Source organism: Rhea pennata, chromosome 2 (assembly GCF_028389875.1).
Source record: "Rhea pennata isolate bPtePen1 chromosome 2, bPtePen1.pri, whole genome shotgun sequence".
Lineage (NCBI taxonomy): Eukaryota > Metazoa > Chordata > Aves > Rheiformes > Rheidae > Rhea > Rhea pennata.
Genome location: NC_084664.1, coordinates 125,778,513 through 125,801,136, shown reverse-complemented (window position 1 = coordinate 125,801,136; position 22,624 = coordinate 125,778,513). Strand labels below are relative to the sequence as shown.

Below are 22,624 nucleotides of genomic sequence, written 5' to 3'. Positions count from 1 at the left end.
TTCCACATCCTGCACCAGAACTTGGAAAAATCCAAATGATGGAAATTACTTTTTAGAGCTACAGACCTTTAAAAAAACCCACATGCTAATATCCCCCCTCTACTTGAAGTAAGAGACTATTAGGGTGCTTCTGCACAACTGTTACATGGCATTTATAGAAAGAAGCAGCGTCTCAGGTATTCAAATTACAAACCAGTCAAGACACTAGTTAAAAACAATGCCGTTCTTGAGGAAGTTTAAGAAGAAGGCAGACAATTTAGTCTACAAATTGCTGATATTTTTACATGTTTTTAATACAAAGCATTGCTTCTAAGTAAATAGACCATTGCCTCCTCATATTTCTGAATGCTCTTAGAATACAGTATTAGAGTCAATGTGGGTTTTGAAATTAAGACACACGTAACATATCCAAAGAGATGCCAAAACCTTTCTTTGTAAGCTTTGAGGAAAGAAAAGAGAAAAAAAATTCCAGTAATGACCAATTCTACACATTTTGTAACTTAATGGCATTTAGAATGAAACTTACTTCTGACATATTATTTCTGATTCCTCCTTAACCTACATCAGTGAGATCAGACAAGACTGATCAGCTCTTAATGTCAGAACTGTACCAATGTCCCTGTTACTCCTAAATCTTTGTTAACACTTCTCAGACCATGCAGCATTTCTATAAAACTTACAATCAGTGTTACCAAAAGCTGCAGATGGAAAAAGAAAAATGAATGGTTGCCTTTTGCCTATTGCCACAATATTGACCGATGCAGCAAAAGCCACTTTTTTAAAATACCAAACCTGAGCGCAGACTAATTTAAATTGACATAATCTCAATATTTGGGGTGTTATATATTCTCTTATTACAAAACTGACAAGCTTTTTCCATATACACACACAGAGACCGTTAACAATTTAGTCCACATACATTTATACCAAACCTGATTATTTTCAAGTTCCACAAGAAACAAAGTCTTACTAATAGTCAAAGCATGTCTTACACAAATGAAATCAGATAAGACTCAACAATCTTTTATTCTAAAATATTTTACCACAAATCATGTATAGTTGACTATATCCAGCTTTATTAGGCAGGCAGTTAGTGATTAATATAATAGTCAATATCTTAACTCTCTAAAAAAGGAAGATCTTATTGCTCCAAATCTCTTTTTTGAATTAAAATATTAGTCTATTACATGAATCATTTCACAGCTGGCTCTGATTTATCTTGATTTTGATGCAGCAATTAATTCCGTTGAGAATTAAGAGAACAGAAAGATGTAGTCATCTATGTAGTCTCTGGTTACAGTGGTATTTGATTGAAGAGGTAAAGTTCAAATACATCTTTTTTTTGGCAGTGAACTTCTAGAATCCTTCAAGGCCAGGTTACTTAACAAAATAAAAATACACTGTTAAAAAGCATTACATTTTTTTCTAGTAAAGTAAAATGTATCGGTTACAGTAACAATATAGAGCATTTATCATTCAGCCTCTGTAAATAAGTAGATTCACATATTGTTTTATTTATTTAGTTAGTTATCTCCTCAGAACTATTATTCAGGGTAACAACTTTGCATAATACACCAAGATAAAAACCATAGAAAAAACAGGAAGTTTTTCAGATCTCCTTATAAGTCACACTCCTATGTACAAGGACTTACTTTCCAATACTAATAGATCATATATCTGAATATTCATCCTAAAAAAGCAGTAGGCATATTTTGATCTCTTGATTCTATTTATTAGCTATTTTTCCCCCTTCGGCTCCAATTCCAGAGCTTTTGGATTGGCTTTTATAACTGTGTCACATATAGTCCTATCCATTATACGCTCTCTCTTTGTACATATAAATATATATAAAGCTTATATATGCATATATAAGAAATGCGCCATTGAATTAACTTGCACCTTGCACGATTTTTAATATGATATTTTTAAAGATTTGGAATTTTTGAAATTTCATTGGTGACTGATCAAAATTAGAATTAACGTATACACAGCGATAGCTTATATAACCATATGTATATTCCATTTAGGGTTAGAACAGTATCAAAGAGAGGTACTCAAACTGCGGTGCCTTAGTTGGTTTCCCTGTTGGTACTTTCTAACACACCAAAAAGCTGCAGCAGTATTCTGATTGCTCCAAAAGCATCAGGATCTTTACTGGGACCGTCTGCTGTCAGCCCTCCTAGGTCTTTGTGCCTAGTGACAGTTTATGGTGGGGATAAATACTACCAAAAGTAGAGGAGGATCAAGTTAGAAACCATGTAGGCAAATCAGACCCATCCATGACTCTGCAATTGGATAGGATGCATCCAAAGGTGCTGTCAGAGCTGGCCAATGTCGTAGTGAGACTGCTCTCATGATATTTGAATCATGCTGTCATGATTCCCTCCTTGAGCAGGGAAGCAGCAAAAGCAAATGTTACGTCCATCTTCAAAAGGGGCAAGGAAGATCTGGGAAACTTAAAGGCTGATCAGCCTCACCTCAGCACATGGAGAGATTACACAATAAATCTTTCTGAAACTATTTGCAGGCACAGGAAGGACAAGAAGATGATTGGGAACAGCCAGTATGTATTTCCAGAGGGTAAATCAAGCTAACCAGCTTGATTATCTCCTATGAGGAAAAGACTGGCTCTGTAAATGAGAGGCAAGCAGTGGACTTTGACTTGATTTCAGGTTTTCAACAGTAGTAGTCATACAGCCAAACTGGAGAAAGATGGGCTGGCTAAGTTAACTACAGGGGGAGTGAAGAAGTGGCAAGACTATCTGGCACAGACAGTAGCGATCAGTGATTCAAAGTCTAACTAGTAGCATTCTTCTTTGAACCACAGGAAGTTCCGCCTGACCGTGAGGGGGAATTTCTTCCCTGTGAGAGTGACGGAGCACTGGACCAGGTTGCCCAGGGAGGTTGTACAGTCTCCTTCTCTGGAGATCTTCAAGGCCTGCCTGGATGCAACCCTGTCTACCATGCTGTAGGTGACTCTGCTGAGCAGGGAGGTTGGACTAGATGATCTTCAGAGGTCCCTTCCAACCTTACTGATTCTATGATTCTATGATTCAGAGACTGATTTTGGGACTAATTCTGTATAATGTCTTCATTAAAGCTTGGACAGCAGAACAGAAGTCTGCTCTGTTGTAGATTAGGGCAGTCATGCCATCGCAGCATTGGTGTTTTTATACAAAGCTTGAATTTGAACAGGTTTGGAGTGCCTTTTGCAACATGTACAGCCCATATCCTTGCCTCTCCTTGGTGGCAGTGTTGAAAGAAAAATTTGTACTACTTCTGAGTGAGGTCTAGTAAGTCTTGATTAGCAATTAATTCTGAGGGCTGTGCAAGAGCAATATAAGGAATTTTTTGCTATTTAATGACTCGGCCATGATGTGGGATTTGCAGTAAGATAAGAAGTAAGGCTCCAGGAATTCCCAGGTTATCCCAAGAACAAATATAATATTTTATTTAAGAACATACAGCCATTCATAGTATATAGGAATGCAAATGCCATTGCAACTGAAACCATAAAACTTGACAACTTTGAGTTGAAAAGTCTTACATTTCTACAAGCCATCTGAGAATTCCACTGAAACGGATGCTTAAATGCACCAAATCCCAACATGCTTGTTGACTTACAAAGGATCTTACACTAGACAGATCTGCTCAAATTTAGTGATGTGGGTTTTTTTATTTTTTAATCATTACCTTACAGTGGTCCTTCAGGGTGTTTTTTGTCATGTAGCTTCTACTCTAGCTAAGTGTTCACTTTGTGCTTATTAGAACAAAATCTATAAATAGCAGCTTTTGCTAAGCTATGCTCATGTCTTGCATGTCCTTCTGCACTCCTAATATTAGAGGGCTTAAAAAGCACATCAGGGTCCATCCTTCAGGGTCCTTTATAATTCTGAATATCCGCACAAAAAGAAATAGATAGTAAGATGTGGGAACAATAGTCAATGTTTAGAAGAAATGTAAGATAATATATTTTTCCTGTTATTAAAATAAAGGCCAGGTTGCTCACTTGAAGATCACTAAGTGACTAGCAATTGTAACGCTCTCCTCCAAAATGTAGCATCTCATCTTGCTAGATGAGGGCAGAATGACTGGATATTCCCCTCAGGTTTGTTAAAGCAACTGCTTTCAACTTCTCAGATATTGCAGTATGACTATAGAATGTGTAGTAGGATACATGAAGGCAAAGAGTGACCTAGTAGTTACATCACTGCAGTAAATCAGCTTATTGGTGCTGATTTCAACTGAATAGATTCCAGAGTTATACTAAGGTGCTACAGAATTTATTTCTATATCCCAGAATTTATTTCTATATCCCTCTTCAAGTAGCAGTCTTTTATCCTCAAAGAAAATTATGTTTTCATTCTACCATACAGGAATAAGTTTTAAAATCCTGAGAAAAACAAGCATTAATTCTTTACTTTGCTAATCTGGTTCTTGTTTTGTGCATATAAAAGTGATTTTTAAAATTTTATACATTTGTTACACAATCAAAATGCACAATGCTAAGGCAGCAAACTAAAGATATGAAATTCTGAATTGTTCACTGTCACAACAGTACTCTGAAAAAGTACCGACAATAAGGATATAAGGATAGTAAAAAAGTAAATGCTATATAATAGAAGTCTGTTTTGCTTATATAATAACTACTATAATGAAGACATTTGTTAAACACCAGAAAAACAGATATGCATATATTTTGTTTTGCTCTTTATTTTATCATCTTAAAGTAGTACTGTATTCCTGGTACGATTTTGATGGAACCATTTAAAAGATATAACTCACTTTAAATTCACTGAATTGCCCTTCTTATATGTGTGTTCTGTTTAAAATGTTATTTGTGAAGTATTCCAGTACTTTTTTTGTGAAATAATCATATATTTTATGTGAAAGGTTTCAAACTTTCTTGCTTCATTGTTGAAAAAACATGGCAAGACTGCACATTATAGTCTGTAGATCCCAATGCGCTATGGTTAATTTTGTAACCTGCTGCTGGCTGACAAGTTACATGTGCCATTGGTGCAAGTTACACTGGCCTTTTCAGGGCTGGGAAATACTGTGCATCTTCTGGCAGAGGTATCAGGCTAATGCAAGGAAATGTGCTCCCGCTGGCTGCCCAGTCAGCAGGCCTCGCTCTCCCAACAGGAATCTGCCTGCCTCTGCTCATCCAGATGCATGAGAAGTACATACGGTCTAGCTGACAAGCTGCTTATCAGGTGATACATGCCGCCTCTCATCTATGAAATGCATTTGTTCTCTTTATGTGCACAGCAGGTCTGCAGCACATATGTTCTATTACTATATTTTAGATCCTTTCCCAGTTTTGGGCACACTCAGGAGCACAGAAAACTGAAGGAGGGAGGCAGGGATATAGGATAGAAAGGATAATCCCCAAATCAGTGGTTTCCAGGCAAGCAGCAGAATTCACAGCTAAAAAGGAATGCTTTTTATCAGCTGTCCTTGTGACAATGAATGATGTAGTAGTGTTAAGAACTGCAGATTGGGTATTTAAGAAAACCAACTTTTTTGGAAATTACCACTCCTGAAATATAAGTTTAGACTGAAGATGATGCCATTTGTATATATTCTTGCATATTTTATATTGATGAAATTATATTTCTCCTTCTAAATAGATTATTAATTTTCACAGGCAGAATCATGAGAATCTGTGGATCACCACATTCAATAAAACTGTGAACATGGACGCACAAAATATCATTAAGAGACATAGTAGTGTAATATTCATTATAGTCCTATAAAGGTACTTACACTCACGTTTGCAGGTAGTGCATATCCTCCAGGAAAAATGCAGATGATCACTAAACTGGCTGAATTGCCCACTGAAACCTTACATGTAACACAATAACCAGAAATTATCTATACCTGGTCTCCATTCAAATGGCTTTTCCTATTTAATTCCAAAAAATTCACCTCTTCTCTTCATCCTTACATTTCAGCTTATCTAGCATTACATGGACTCTTGTCATATTCCACATTATAGCTGAATAATTCAATGACAAAAAAAAAAAAAAAATCCGTACATCACTCTCACACAGCCCTCAGAATTATTTGCTGATCAAGACTTACTAGACTGCACTCGGAAGATGTCTACATTTTTTCTTCAATGCCACCACCACAGAAGGGCCAGGAAGGGTGCTTCAAAGGGCACTACAAATCTGTTCAAAACATGCTCTCAGCTCTGCCAAAATGCTCCAGCTAGTATCTCCAAATATTTAACACACCTAATTTTGAATACAGTTGGAGTGGTGGCAGACAATTCTTGGTCGCCCTAACCAGCTCAAGGATGCACAGCTAAAATTGCTCTTGTGCGTATCCTAACTTTGTATTTCCCCCCTTTTCTGTTTTTTGAATTTTCAGAAGTCTGCAATTTGCTTAAGCTGGCATTCAGTAAGAGAACAAGATTTAAGGTTGCCTGAAGGTAACTCATTCCTCCACTCCCATCAAATCAGAAAACTACACTTCTTTAATATGAAATAAACATATGATTGTAAAAGTTATCTTTTGGGTACAACATCATTACAATCTCAGTATCAAGCCTCCATAAAAAAAAAGTCACATAAGAGGCCTTAATAATTCTATATTATATTGACAGTTAGGTTTAAATAAACTGAAACCTAGTATACACGCTGAATATGCACATCTTACCTGTTATCAAACATGCAAGTAATTTATTCCATATAGATTGCAGACCATACAAATCATTTCAACTCAAGGCATTTATAAATATTTAATAAATAAAATTAATAAAAACATCCTCAATAAGAGCACCTGCCTAAGAGCTAAGAAGATGAAGAAGGAGAGAAGGAAAACTAAAACTGCCCGTAAGTTTCTTCAACTTGAACATACAGGATGTAGATAGTGGTTAGGAGGTTGGCTTTTGAATAGTTGGCACAATACAGAGTAGTTACTCATTATATGATGGCTGCATCATTTAAAGATAGTTCCAATTATGTAACATATACTGGAGGGGGAAAATGTGACTTTCCTGAATTGCAAACCTATTACGATATTTAATTTCATTAGCAAGGAAATGTGGGCAGAAACTGCTGGTTACAGTTTAAGTTTACAACATTAAAATTCTAACAACTTCTCTACTCAGGGAAAATTAATAATAGTATATCCTGTTGGAAGGTATTAGGTATCTTTAGAATAGTTAAGTGATTTGTTTTCTTTGAATTACTTTCTGCCAATATCCATAATTCTCTGTAAATGTCCCAAACTAACGTTTAAAATCCAATATGAAATTGGTATTGTTTTTATATTATCAAAAAAAGAAAGATTAATGACATATTTCAGAAATCCAATAATAACTGGCTTTTTTTCCATTATTCAAGTTGTATGTAATCCTCAGTGGATCTTAGACGTAGCTTAACAAAAGGTTTTTAATGTCTGTTTTTCAGTTGCCAAGGGTCAAACATCACCTAGTGTGTATAAAGAAAGAGGAAACATCTGTTGGAATAACTAGACTAACACAGAGGGTAGCATTAAAATTCACTAATTTCTGCGATTACAAATTTCAATTAAACAATATAGATGCATGTTCAGTGTGACCATGTTTGCTGACTTTACATATGGGCCTATTTGTGTGTATAGCAAATTACTGGATCTGATGAGGAAACACTGTGATTTATGACTATTTCATAATCTGCATGTACTCTAAGGAAGAATATTCTTGTATTTTGATGTGAATTTTTTTCCTTAAACATCTTATGAAATACACAAAATTTTAACTAATTCCAGAAACTCCTCCCTTTCCATGAAATTCTGCCAGTAACAAGACTAGAATATATCTCAAGATGAGTGAGATGTTTGTATGGCATGAGTATCAGGCTGTACCCCTCCTAAATTTCACAGGCATGGCCTATACAGTGAAAAATAATCATTAAGTATTGCTTTGTGATAATGAGTGTACTGTTCCTGGAATTTTTGTTTTTAAACTACTCTGCTGCTAGGCGCCTTCTGTAGCAGGAAAAAAAAATCAAGAGTAGCTGCATATGTGAGGAGTATTCAGTTTCTTTTTAGACGAGAACTTATCTACTGTCATATGAAGACCAGAAAATAATGCTTAGAAAGGAGCAACATGTAGTATATATTCCTCTTTACTCCTCAAAGAAAAACAGCTATTTTTTGTCTGAATAAATAATAAGAAAAAAACTTATGGTGAAATGGAAAGCGGTAAGTTGTCAAGAATAAATAGTATTAAATGAATCTCAGTTACGTTTTCAAACATATTAATAAATTCTGATTTGAGTGTAAAATAAAGTGCTACATTTAATAAAAAAGTTGCAAAAGAACACCTATGTCAGCTGATTTTTTTTAATCTAAAGCATTGCCTAAATGAGATATTTTGATTGACCAGAAGAGCTGATAAATAATAGTTTCATTGAAAATAATATTAAAAGTCTGGAAGGAATGGTCTGGACTAAATACTGGACTAAACAAAAATAAGATTACTATAGATAAAACAGGTAAAACAATAGCTCTGAAACTGCAAATTCATTATCAGCAGACATTATTTCCACAAGCAGTTGTGCTGTAGCTAGTAGGGCTGCTTCTCTGCATGCAGAATACGTCTTAAATACTGAATTGTTTAAATTCTTTTGTTGTTTAAAAGTCTGCAAGGTACAGGCATCAGATTTCCTTTCTTGATCTTGAAGGTCTTCATCTGATGCTACAGGAAAACCTAATCAAGTATATAACATATGGGAACATATTTATTCAAGTAAGCTACAGTGAGGAGAAGTGGTTGTTTCCCCTCTGCTTATTACTGTATATATTGCATCAGCCTTTACTGATGCTGTCAACAGTAACTAAACCTCCGAGAATCAGCTTCTGTATTATTTTACCTTTGTGGAAGATACAATCCAGGAATCAAATGCATATGACAGAAACTGCTAACACTGGAGTAAAGTTATTACTATTAGCTAACCTGCTGATAGGATTTTTAACCAGAAACTGAAATCTATTATTCTGACTTTCAAAGAAATAAAGACAATGAACATGGCATGGTTAAAAAACTTCAAACAAACTAATTCAGGAAGAAATTCTACTTTCTTATACATGTTTTCCAATGGACTCAGTAAGAACTAAGAGTGAAGATGTCTGAGAGGAACATACCTGAGAATTCCTACAACTTCTTTTTCTTCGTGGGTTCTTGGCAGAAGTTTTCTTCTATCTTTACATATCTCAGACAAAATTAAAGATTTAGATTTTTCTTTCACAGATGGACTGTAGTAAAAGGGAAGAATGGGATAATGTGTTTCAAACTCACCTGCAGAATGCAAAGAATTAGTGATTAATTCAATAGTCCATGTTAAAGTATGCCATTTTTATTATTCAGTGTGACTGATCACAGGCTCCAATATATCTTGTTAGCTAAAACAAATTTTGGAGCCAAACACTACAAATTTGATAACTGCAAATGGGAAACTTTGTATGAAATTACGCAGTGCAAACATTGCTGCAAGTGCATATTAAAGCAGGTATTCACCATAGAGATTTGTAAAAGTCACATTACTTTCCTTGTCATTCTCTTTAATCTTATCTAATGATAACCATAGATAGTCACAGTTAAATAACAGTTGAAATACCCATTGCGAAAGCAAGATACAATCTTTAATCTTTTAGCACTGGTATAACTAAGGTGACTAATATTTTATTGCTTGTAAAATAATTATTTACTCTGATCAGAGAGGACATAACATTTTACAAGATCAAAAAACTACATAAAAATCTCTTTGCCTTTCATTGTGTTATAGGACTCATGGGCGTGGACTGCAGCTGCTGAACAGTATAATACAGATCTGCAGATCATAAGGTAAAGCAGAATAGTTTTATCCAAGTGAAACAACAAATGGAGCTAAGCAGTATACAGTTACCTTAATCAGAATTTCTATGAGATTTTAAGATAAATGCCTTTAGTGTCAAAAAAAAAACCACCGTGCTTTTTCAGTTACCATAAAATGACTAGCACAAACTTTCACAATGCTGTTCAAAAGGGAGTAACTCAATTACATAGCACTTCCTCGTACAATATTCAGAAGATAAAATACTGTTTTCAGAACCATTGGCATTCACATACTACTTCTAAATACTGATCAGACAGCAGCTTTCTTCAGGCTGAGGCTGAAAGGCTGAATGTTTTTCACTCCATGTCTTCAAAACAATCTGATCTTTGTGAGATTTGATGAAATAATAATTGGAGATGGTATGGCTATAAAGAATATGCTCTTTCCACTAAGTTACATACCACAGTTTATCTTGTGACAAGAACAGTGTAACAGCCACTGATTTTTATTTTATAAATATGATTATTCAAACTATTTGGAGTACTTTAAATTTTAATGTCTGTTTCCAAGTCTTCCAAAGATGATCTTTTTCACGAGATTACAATACTGCTTGTATCCATTTAGCAAGAAATGTTGTCAAATCTTTTTTTAAATATATTTTCAATTTGAAGTCAACTCCCTAACAACAACAGCAATGATCACTTTAAAAAAATCTCAAGGTTTATTTCAGGTTTTGCCTGATTTTCAAAACTGATTTTTTTTCCACTTTAAGAACCTATTGGCTTTTTCTCATCTGTTTAGACTTCAACTTCTACAAGAGCTAATTTAATGAGCTAAATTCTAAGAACTGCATGGCATGCAAATGATGTAATTCATGCAAATTTATTCTAGATTTCTAATACATGGAAAGTGATCGTGAATATTTAAAAATATGCATTGAAAGTGTTCTTGCTACTGCTTTCCATATATCCAGGATGGTGGGATGTGGGGAAAAAAAAGTGAACTAGAACTAAAACTAAATTCTATATTGGAAAAGACTAATTTCATAATCCTGTGTTTTGGGCTTACCACTAACATTAGTCTTATTTCTACTATATTTTGTGCTAGCTACTATTTTATTGTTTCTACAATAATGCAAATAATCATAGAATAATTGATTAGTTTGCTTACAGAAACCTAGGTAGGCTGCATGCTCATTTGTCATTCTTTCTTTATTTTTTTTCCTGGCACCTTTGGAAGCTTTCCAATTCATGAGGAATTGTCTTTCTATTTCTTTAATTTCTTTCCCATCAAGGAATTCTGTAAAAGAAAACAGAACATTTTCTGTGATCGCAGAAGTTAACTAAAAGGCTAAATAAAAGTCTATGTAATGTATACTGGTTTTATATTTTTTATTTTCAGTCTGTTTTGCTCTTTTTAGTCTTTCAGTAAGAAAAGTCTGATGATATATTACAGCTTGGTACTCCTAATTTAATTAGTTGAAAGAACGAGCTGACACTTCTTAATTACAAAAGAAAACATCTACTATTTTTATAGTTTTCAAAGGAAATATCTCAAATTCACTTAAGATGTAATACTGTTTGTAGAAAGTTCTGATGAGAAAGTGTACTTTTACACAAGGTATGTCTAGGCATAGAAATTCAGGATAAGAGAGCTACTACTAATCATAGTAAGCATTAGAATGGTTACTACTACTAATAGGAAAAGCTGAGCAACAAAGTTTGTGTAGCTTATTACCCAAGTAGTTTTAGCTACATTACTTGTACTAAACAAATTTAAAAATACATCATTTGACATTAATATATGTGACAGTACTTGTGCTTACATGTTTAATCCTGCAATTCAAGAACAGATAATGGGCCAGTTATTTCTAAAATGTAGGGACTTTTAAAGTTATGGGTGAGTTTTTGGTTTGAATGTTGTTTAATTTGTTTACCTAAAGTTTGTGACTCTACTATAATCCTGTCCCTGTACTTTGGTTTGCGGCAAAGAGGGTTTCCTGTAAGATCCATGCTGCGTAGCTTGGTCCATTTGTTTAATACAATCTCCAAATCCTGCAATTAATAGAAGAACAGAACACTGTAATTATTTTTCTCTCTCCAGGATAGAATTCAGTGATTTGTTCAGGCAGGCCCAAATCCTACAAATAGTGAAACTATTCAGATGCACAAACAAAGAATTTGCATTTTCAGCTAGAATGGTGTGTAGCATTCCCTGAATGCATCATAATTGCACAGAAGAAATGATGATGCAATTGAAAAATTCCATTTTTAAGGATACAGTAATACCAGCTGCAGAAAATTACCAGTATAATCCCACTCCTAAGCACCTAAAGCTGAAAAATCACTAGTTAGAAGTTAGTATTATATGCAGCTCTGTCAACACATAGCCATGGTGTCACAGAGCCCTTAGACTAGCATAGTGTCTGATCAGACTTTGAAAAACCTGTGGAAGAATAAATATTTTACATAGAAAAAATTGATTTTAAAAAGCTAAAAAGCATGTAAGCTCCTTCTCTCTACATATGTACATAATACTGTATTTTACAGGAGAAACAGTAATCCCCTCCTTACAGAACTGTGGGTGGTCAGTTATAGGTTTGGCCCAAACAGTGAAACTTTTGAAATACACCTTTCTCCATTTATGTTTCCTTCTGGTTACCAAAGGACGGTATGACCTAGATAAAACCTCTTCTGTCTTTTAAATACAATAAATTCAAGTTAAAAGAACGCCAAGGATAGCAGATTGGTCCCTTCTACTCAGATACCCAACTTTTTGAAATACACTTTCAAAATTTCACTCGACTGTCATTCTTAATATGCTTCCTTATATGTGCATAAAGCTTAAGAAGGGATTCAAAACAATCTGTATGAATGTGAAAGGAGAGGTAAATTGAAATAATTTATATTCTGCAGTTGTAATAAATTTGAAAAAAAATCTACTGATCATGATGTGACAGATGCTAAACAGTAAAGTCTGTAGAGTTTCATAGCTTGATGCCCAAAATGAAATAACTGCTGATACAAAAATCTGTTAGCTCCTTCAAATTTAGAAAATTACCTGGGGAATGTAAGTAGAGAGAATTCTGATTTTACAGACTCTGCTCCCTTGGTAGAAAATCCTCTGGAGAAAACTCTATGGATTCATGTTTAGAAAAACATATAGAAAGGAAGTGGCAACATAGCCTCACACCTCCAAACAATGATCCAGAGATGACAGTGCCTTTTCAGAAAAATAAACAGATGTGAAAGTCTGGTTCTGTAAAGAACAAGACTGATAAAATGATGCAAGAAACTCTGAGGACCAGTTTACTCGAACGTATATTGATAGATATCCTAACACTACAAAGTAAAACTTCACCAGCACCTATCAGAATAGCAATGTGATAATCCACACAGCTGAGGTGCTAACACTTACCACAAACAACAATTCAGATGGAAAAAATATTTTAGACTAAGATTATTTAAAAATAAATGCATTTAGCAAGCATGTTTATTATTTATTCTTATGTGGGCATTCAGGCTCTGTCATTAAAATCTGTAATGATGTCTAGATTTCATTAGAAAGATTTTTTCAAATAATAGTTTTGGAACACAAAATTTCTATTACTGAAACATAAAATATATACAGTTTAACTTTGATGAATGTATACAAAGAGCCCTGTAGATTTTTGTTAGCTGTTACTTACTTGATAAATGACCCAGAACATACTTACTCCAGTGTATGTTTATCTAAGACCACACTAATCCTGTGCTGAAATATGATTACCCTTCCGATACGCTCTAGTTGTTCATTGCCTTCCTGTCTCTAATAAAGTGCTTTTACTTCCCAGCCTTTCAATAAGCTGTACTAAAGGGACCAGACACTTTTCTGGGCAGTCTCCGTTTGATAAATGATCATGTCATGCTATCACTCTGAGGTCTGCTACAAAATACTGACGAGCAAATTATATTCCACCTATGGGGGGAAAAGGGGGAAGGGCAAGTGCCTTAGCAGGCAGCTGTAGCACTGGCAGTAACGTTCTTCACAATTAATGATGGTCATTTAAGAATTGGTATTTGACCAGCATGCTCCAGTTTTTATCGGAAACGTCTAGTCCAACTGCCCTAACTATGTCTACAGACAGCAATTTGTCACCATTTTGACTACCTGTCATAATCTGTTTGGGAAAATCTATAATTTTTCTCTTGTTCCTGACTGAATTCCAAAGTGAGTGAATTCATCTTTTTTGATATCCTCTTGTCATAATCAATACTGGGCAGAGGTTGAATAAATTAAAGACTTAGGAAATACAGGTTTTTATAGGTAATTCTAACTATATTTTCTGTATCTATCTAGACAGTTATGTGAGTCTTAATCTTCCTGAATATAACTAAAAATAATAATAATAAAAAAATCATTAATAAGGTCTTTTTCTTTCAGGAGAAAAAAAAAAGAGAGAGAGAGAGAGCAGTTCCCTTTAGTATTCCTACTCAAATATACAGCAGCCTAGAAGTCCTTGTGAACCCAAATAACATAGACAACAAGAAGCTCAACAGGATCAAATAAATGAAATAATAAGCAGTAGAAAATAAGGAAAAGCCAGTTCTATTAAAATGAATTATATTCCTGATAGCTAGTGTAGAATATGCTTTTTACATGTGGTAGCTAGTTATAACTTACTATAAATTGCTATTGTAAGTTATTTTGAATGAACTGAAACTAACTAATTTGTGTTTTGTCTGCCATTCAGACTGCATTATAGAAACTTCAGTTATGTGAAACAAGCCTTGATGTCTGTTAATTATGCTAACAATGCCCTGAAGTAGCCAGATCCATAGGTGCATTAACTCACTAGCCCTAATTTTCAGCTATGCTGAAATTAGCACAGTGTGTTTGAGGAATTAGGGAGTATGGGTTTTTACAGTGATGTCAAAAAAATGAGATAAATATTTCAGTTTAAAGTAACTACATATTATACAAATTATACAAAAGTGAGAAAAGCATACATGGGAAGCTTATATTTCATGTGTTTGTTATGCCTTTCACATTGCCTGCTTTTGCATAGATTCTGTTTTGTTCTTACTGCCCTCTCCCTCTGCTACACAGGTCACCACTGTTGTTACCAGCCCTGCTGAGCGGCTCCTCTGCAGCTGCTCTTCCTATCCTGACACCAGGCAAAGCAGGATGGGTTCAGAGCTCGCTGTCATGTCTCTGTGCCACTGCACCATGGCCCCTGACCAATTCCAAACATTGCTGGGGATGTTCTTGAGGGCACTGGGAGGCTTGAGAATGGGGGGGGGGTAGCAAGAACGAGAAAACAGGAGACAGCTTTTGTCATGAAAAAGAGATACACTTCAGAGTTTTGAAAATAGAGGAGCAACAGCGAGGGACTTGTGTGAGACTTTGGTGCTTGCAACAAACTCAGCTTACAGAAGCAATCAGGTATATTTAGTACAATAATAGTATATCCCCTAACACTGTTCTTACTGTCACAGTTGTAGAGTAACATAAGCCGTGGAATCATGAAATTCAAGAATGCAAAAAAATTGAAATACAGTCAAAATTCCCCTTGTTTTTTTTTTTCAGTTACTAGATGTATAAGATCATTCTTCTGCTAGATGTTTACTGTAAGTTAAAGCCTCTTAGAGATAAAATTGCCATTTTTTAATACTCCGTCTGGCCTACTGCTTTTTCAACAGTTTTGTTTTTAATTTAAATGAGAATTTATATTAGTGTTAAGCACAGCCTATTAAAATATAATATCTGAAAAACAGTAATTATAGTTGCAAAATATTCCACTATGTATGACATATTTAATATGGTCATTAATTTTACAGTCCTGAAAGAATATGAATAGGAACACCATACATGCTCCAGGTTTTCAGAACTTGGAAATTGCTTAGAGAGCACATAGGACAAGTACTTTCAAAATCTGCTAGAGCTTGATTCAAGTATCACTGATAGCAGCAGTAGCCAACTCAAATGGCAACCCCATAAATTTTCAAAGGCTGTGACGATATAACGTGGAACTCTAAATGTCTAGTTGATCTGGATCAATATTAGGTCTTGTCTTCCTGATGATGATATAATTAAATTAAGTAATGTACACACAATTACTGAATAATGCAGTTTTGTCTTCTTATCCTCCTTATTCTGTTTCAAAACATGCTGGTTTTCCCTCAGTTACTGAATCACTGAAAATGCTGTTTCTAACCCTGCATTGCCATTCTTAATATAAATTGGTTCTTTGGATAAGACAGTTGTCTTTTAAGATCATCACAACTGAAATCTTTTGTATTTATAAGTAATAGGACTCCTTTCCAAAAGAAAAAATATTTGAAATTAAACTTAAAACAATTTCAAGGCTGCATTAAGAATTTGTAATATATTTAAATATTTTAAATTAAAAACAAAATAAACATATTTTTCTATTAAAATGTTAACAGAATTCAAGCCACTAAATTGGAAGGACCTTGAAATCAGTGTTTGCTAAAGTGCTGTCATCATATTTTGGTGACTGGTCAATTCAGAAAAAAACATGTTATTCATCTATCAAGATGATGAATCTTGATTCAGCTCTTCAGCTCTTCAGTACTATGAGCTACACTATGAATAGTGCAGTTCTCAAATCTTAAGGCATAATTATCAGAAACTACATTTTCAGATTCTTTACTAAAGATACTCCTTTTAGTTAACAAATCAGCTTTAAAGAGGCTACATAGTAAAAAAAAAAAAGGCATACTGTTATTGTAATGTAATCAACACATTTAATTACGGCTTTAATTACCTAATAAAAGACAACATGAATTGTATTTGTATATGAATTCAGTCACAACTGCCAGATAGAAACACAGCTTGAAATACTTTATAAATATATTAATAATCCTCTAGTAAAAAAGAAAAGCATCATTCAACATTTTAAATATTAAAATCTTAAAAAATGGGTTCAGTAGAGCGAACTAGATAATTGCTAAAATACACAAAGTACTAGAATCTCCTTGTTAGTGAACATAACTGCCAAATTTAATGTAAAAGATACTAAAGTAGCATTAAATGTTCTAATAATTACTAACTAATTAAAGTTAGTAAAGGCTTTTTCTTTTTGATCTGTATTACAGTTTAAGTCAATTCACTCTGGCATTTATTAATAAAAAGATCCATTTCAAAACCAAGTGGAACCATTAGCCTATGGTTATATGAAATGAACACAATGTAAATAATCATTTATAAAGGTGTTCTTCCTTGCCTTCACCATGTAATGGCTGTGGCAGCATACCATTCACGTAAAAGCAATATTCACTTACCAGTAGCATGAGACTCAAAATATTGTTTGAACTTCAGTTTTCTTAATGTCAGCAAATACAAAACATCGTAACTTACAGAAGCTACTCTTGCTCCTTTTTGAGAAGAGAAGCTGCAAATTATATATCCGGAACTTTCTGTTTAAACCACATTCACTACTACAAAAAGAAGACTAAAAATACTTATACTGCATTTTTTAGCTGTTATTTTAGAGCTAGAGATTTTAGATCTCTGCCTTATGAAGACATACCTTTCCTTAAGAGACAGTTATAAAAGGAATTCAATTTCTGCTTTCATAACAAACACGTTTTATGCTGCTCTGGCAACAATATCCAAAAAGGTTATATTAATATGAGAACAGCTGAAAAATCAGCTATATGATGCAATATCCAATAAATGCATTTTATTTACATTAAAATAGCTAATTAAAAACTGTAATGTGGTAAAACGTTGCAAGTTAATTAACGATGGCACTTCATTCTTTGCAAATAGCGCCACTGATATCACCCAGATGGCCAAAACATACACACCAGCTCTACGTTCTGGATATGTTGTAACTTCTGTGCATATACTGCTCAGCTGATAGATGCATACACAATAGCCACTTCATATAGGACATTTGGACATCCTAGATGAAAGGTTCTCCTTTTTTAATCTAGACAAAATTGCTGAATGAGAAAAAAGAGCACACTTGAAAAGATAGAGGTTCACAACTGTACAGGTAAAATTTATTTGTACTCATCAACTTAGTGATGATGATGAATTTGACTATTTTGTTATCACTCATACCAAATAGAACAAATATTTATTTTAATACCTCCATATATTGAAGTTGATTGTCAGCTGCTGTAAGATGGGTAATATTTTCCAAAACTGCTAACTCTTCTAATTCATCAATGTTGTTATTGCTGATATTCAATACAGACAAAGATTTCTGGAGGAAAAAAGTAAGGAAAGAAAATGACTTTTTTTCCCCCACACTGTGCATGAGTCAAGTTGTAAATTCTTACCAAAGAGTCTCTTAAAGAAAGAGCAGATAAATAAAGCAGAAACATGAAAGCAGAATTACCTCATACATTACATACTGTTTTATGTTGGGTTTGCATCTTATCCTAAAATGCTGTAAGATTATTTCTCATTTATTTCAAGAATTCTTAGTATATATGGAATTTTTCATCTAATCATGTTCAAATTCTTTACAAAGTTTTTCAGGTGCTACTGACTCTACCTTTGAAGTAGGTAACTGGCACAGAAATTGACTGACTTTTCCAAGGTTAGACCTTAACTGTACAGAGCTGAAGTCCGTATGTGATACCCAAGCACTCTCAGTTAACAGTTGGACAATGCTGGGGTTTTTTTTGCTTGCCTCCCACCCCAGCTGGGTCCTGCAAACTTCTCTGTATGCATATCTCTATTCCTTATCCTCTCCTTTGGAAAACAAGTGAGTCAAGCAACAGACTTTGCCTTTGTAATGAATAACTCTTCCAGGAGAAAAAAAGGAATTTACTTTAGGATAGTCATAGGCAATGGTTACAGAGATCTTAGAAGTTCAGAGTTATATCAGATTTGGGACTTATCGTAGGTTAAACAAAATCTAATTCAGCAGTATGTATCAGGAACTGTAAACCTCTTCAAAAATCTGAGCTGAAGAACAAGATCTGCATTGCAGGCAGAAATCATTGGTATCATCCTGATACACACAGTGCATAAGCTGAACAAGCTTCTCTTCCAAAGGACTGAGGATATTACCATAAGCAGAACGTTTGCTGATGGTACACAGAGAACTATACGGCTTCATGTTTTTGTCCTTTTCCTCGCTGCCAGCATAAAGAACGGAAGATGAATTCAAGAGGAAGATGAAGTAAAAAGTGTTGTTAAAAGTGAACAAGAAAGCACTTGCCAGGTAAAAGCATAATGTTTTTACGTATAGTTTCCACAGAGATGTTAAGTAATCAAGAATGCAGAGTGTTTCTTCAAAAAAATATCCTAAATCAAGGCTAGGAACAACAAAATGCTGGTGAGTTTAGGCCAAGAGGCTGCAAAATATTTAAGTATGTGAGTTATCATCCTGGGAAGGAGATGTTATCTGTATAACCTCTCTCTACTTCCATTGTCATTCCAAGACAGAGTGATGAAAGTAGAAGTGCTGTCAGAGGATGGCTCTTTTTCGTTAAAGAAAGATAACAATTCATGTCTTGGATTACTTCATCTCAAAACAGGAAGAACTAGAACTAGGTCAAGTGTTATGATATACATATGAACAGAATAATTCACTTTTGAGTGAACATTTTTTCTTCAGCCTCACAAAACAGTCTATCAAGCCCTGAATGAACTCTGAGAAATATAGCAAGATGAACTTCTGTATTATAGAGCCACACCCATTAGTAAACATAATCTTGAACTTCTTAACCACTTGAACAATACATTTGATGTTAACATGTCAAATAAAAACAAAACAAAAGCTGCTTTTCCTGAAATGCTGATACATCACAACATAGAAAAAATGTGGAACTAAAACTGAATGCTTTCTAATGACTTCTCCTAAAAATACTGATCTACTGATTATTGGTCCACTGAAAAATCTCTAAACGTACTTACTGCCAGGGAAGCAAGAGATCTTGGATCAAAGAGAAGCTTTTCACCAAGAGGGAGATGTTGGTTTTCAATATGTAGTTCCCTTATTTCTTCCAATTTATCCAAACCCTCTACTACAGCGATGCAATTACCCCCCAAATATCTGCAGAATAGAACATAGATTTAATATCCTTTGAAAGCAAAAGCTAACACAAGCTTTATTAAAAAAATATATTTTCAGTATTACTGAATAAGTTGTAAATCATAATAGAGTAAGTCAATAACTGAACATGCAAGCAGAACAAACATACAGCATGATCCAAATTTTTTTAAAGCTTTTATGATATACCAATACTATTACTATTACTAAATGACTGAAAAAATAAAATAATTCAAATGTGAGTAAGTATGTTGATACATATCATTACATTACTTTAAAATCATAGAACATTTGATTAGAAATCATAGATAAGCAATTATTTTCATTTGAATGGCAAATTTAACATTTAAAAGGACTTTAATATTCACATAAGGTTTAAATTTCTTAGTGTAACAATTATTATCTTACTAGTAAAATATGATAGGTGATTTTCAACTTACAGTTTTTCAAGGTGTTTCAGTGATGAGAGATTTTCTATGCATGAAATACAATTGTTTTGCAGGTATAAGTGTGTTAAATTTGTTGCAAAGTCCAAGTTCTGTATTTGATTGATTTGGTTATCATATAAATACAGAACTCTAAGATTTCTGCACAAAGAGAGATCACCCTGAAATAAAGAGCAACAAATTAATGCTATACAAAGGTTACACATTATCAGCTTCTAGAAGCTGTTTTATATTTCTGTTGTATGACTTATGTATTTTCATATTTAAAAACATTTTTAATAATTGTTTTTACTAGAAAATTTGGATTAGAATTACTAATCATCTATATAAGGCTAAAGCTAAAATTTGACATTAAAGTTTTGCTGCACAGAAGCTGAGAATTACAGCAATTACCTGCTGATACAGGCAAATCACATCCTATATGATTTCATTTCTTTTCCTGCCTCCTTTAGGTAAATTTCAGAAAAACACAACTGTTCAGTGCAGTTGTCTTCATCAGAGTTTAATACTTTAGTGATGTGATGGAAAGCAGTTCTTGGCAAAAAAATAATGATTTGTGCAAAAACTTGTACATCAATGTATTTTAATAGACATCCAATTTTAAGATTTAACTGAAACATCATGTTTTTTTGAAAAGTATTCTTCTTAAATAACTGAAAAGTAGCATGTTCTTATCAAGGTTTTTCTTTAAACTTCTACCAGCTGATATCTAAGGAATCAGTCCTAATCAAAAGGACTAATCAAATTAACAACTCACTATGCCTACAAATATTCCTAGCAGTGAGCTGAATAGCCATGTGCTTACATGAATCTGTTCACATGAAACAAGAAAAGTCTTACATCTTCATGGCTGAAATGACACTTTTGTTTTATAGGCATCATATGCAATTCAGTTGTTCAGGGTTTAGCAATTTCAAGATGCGTTTAGTATCTAGAGGAATTTGAACTAGCTCAGGACTTACTGAAACCTGTACAAATTTCCTATTATTAAGCTCAACAGAAGGAGGACTGTGTTAAGTTTGCAGGTTTAGTCTTTGAAAATGAAAAGATCATGATTTATTTTTAAAATGAATAAGCCCCAGGGAAGAGTTTTATTAATAAATGTAGATTCTAACCTGCAGAATTTGAAATAGCCACTACACCAGTCCAAATTTGTTAATCACACTTGGTTTATATCCCATCCCTGAACTCTCCTTTGCTTTCTGAGACTTCCTCTGAAATGTAAGGAATAAATCACAGATACACTGAAAAGATTTTGCTGCAAGTTAACAGCTTTTGGTAAAATTCCCAAGAATTGAAGAAATATGGCATTAAGGAGGACAAAATAATTGTTGCACTTAATATTATTTAATATGATTACTACCTTCTTAAAATAACGAAAAATCTGATCTGCAAAATTGTTAGTTCTTCCTATCTCCTATTTCATAGTTCGTATTTTTATATGATAACCATTAATAACTAGAAGTCCTTAAATCAAAACCAGAATATTGCTGAAAATCTAAATTTTGTTTTTAATATAAGAACTAAAGCCTTGAAGAGCCACATCACTGGACTTTAATATGGCTAGAGCACCTGTTCTCAAAGTCCTGCATCTACTGATTGAATGGCAATAACTTGACTATATTGTATAGGAAAAAGTGTCAGGTCTAAATGATTAATTTGAGATACTCTCTTTTTTAAATGGCTAAAGAGCTAAGCAAGCAGTAGGTATCATTCTATTCTGGTGACTATATGAAAGCTCCTTTACAGTGTAACAACTGTATCAAATAGCAAAAATCTTGTTACTATTTTGACTACATAAAGAAAAAAGTATCAGGTCAATCATAGGCAGCTCTGCAGACTGTTGGAAGTGCTTTGATGTTTTACATGAAAAGTTACAGCAGAAAGATTATTTTTGCATTTCAAATATGCATGCATTTATAATACATTTATGTACTTTCAGGTACAAGGAGTTTTACACACAGTAACAGTACTTTAAGTAGGCAGTTAATGCTGAAGTGTGTTTCCAAACAGATGTGTTTTTAAGGCCTGATTGAAAATAAATATGTTATAAAACATCTTATAACTGTTAGAAAATACAAACTTGGCTTTACTTGTTTTTCTTTCCCAACTATATATATATATATATATATATATTAAAAAAAAAACAGAGCAACAACATTTGAATAGCCATGTTAAAAATGAAATAAGGAAAGCAAATCTTACAATTGTATCTATATTTTTATCTGATAAATTCAGATGTGTTATTCTTCGTAAGTACTGTGCAAGGTACTCTTCTTTGGGATTCTTGTGACTAATGCTCTTAGCAATTAAATGCATTGTTAGTCGAACCATAATTCTGTAGTAGGCCA

The 22,624-nt window shown here is 33.8% G+C and overlaps 1 protein-coding gene across 1 annotated transcript; it reads right to left on the bottom strand.

Annotated features, from left to right (window-relative positions):
- Positions 1-1,325: 1,325 nt before the first annotated feature.
- PPP1R42 (protein phosphatase 1 regulatory subunit 42) lies at positions 1,326-22,607 on the bottom strand. The gene is made up of 8 exons (XM_062568537.1): positions 22,479-22,607; positions 20,268-20,434; positions 19,692-19,830; positions 17,911-18,027; positions 11,746-11,863; positions 10,980-11,108; positions 9,139-9,292; positions 1,326-1,380 (listed from the first exon to the last, which is right to left on the bottom strand). Exons 1-8 carry the CDS (start codon positions 22,605-22,607, stop codon positions 1,326-1,328), a joined length of 1,008 nt encoding a protein of 335 aa, XP_062424521.1.
- Between the last annotated feature and the right edge of the window lie 17 nt (positions 22,608-22,624).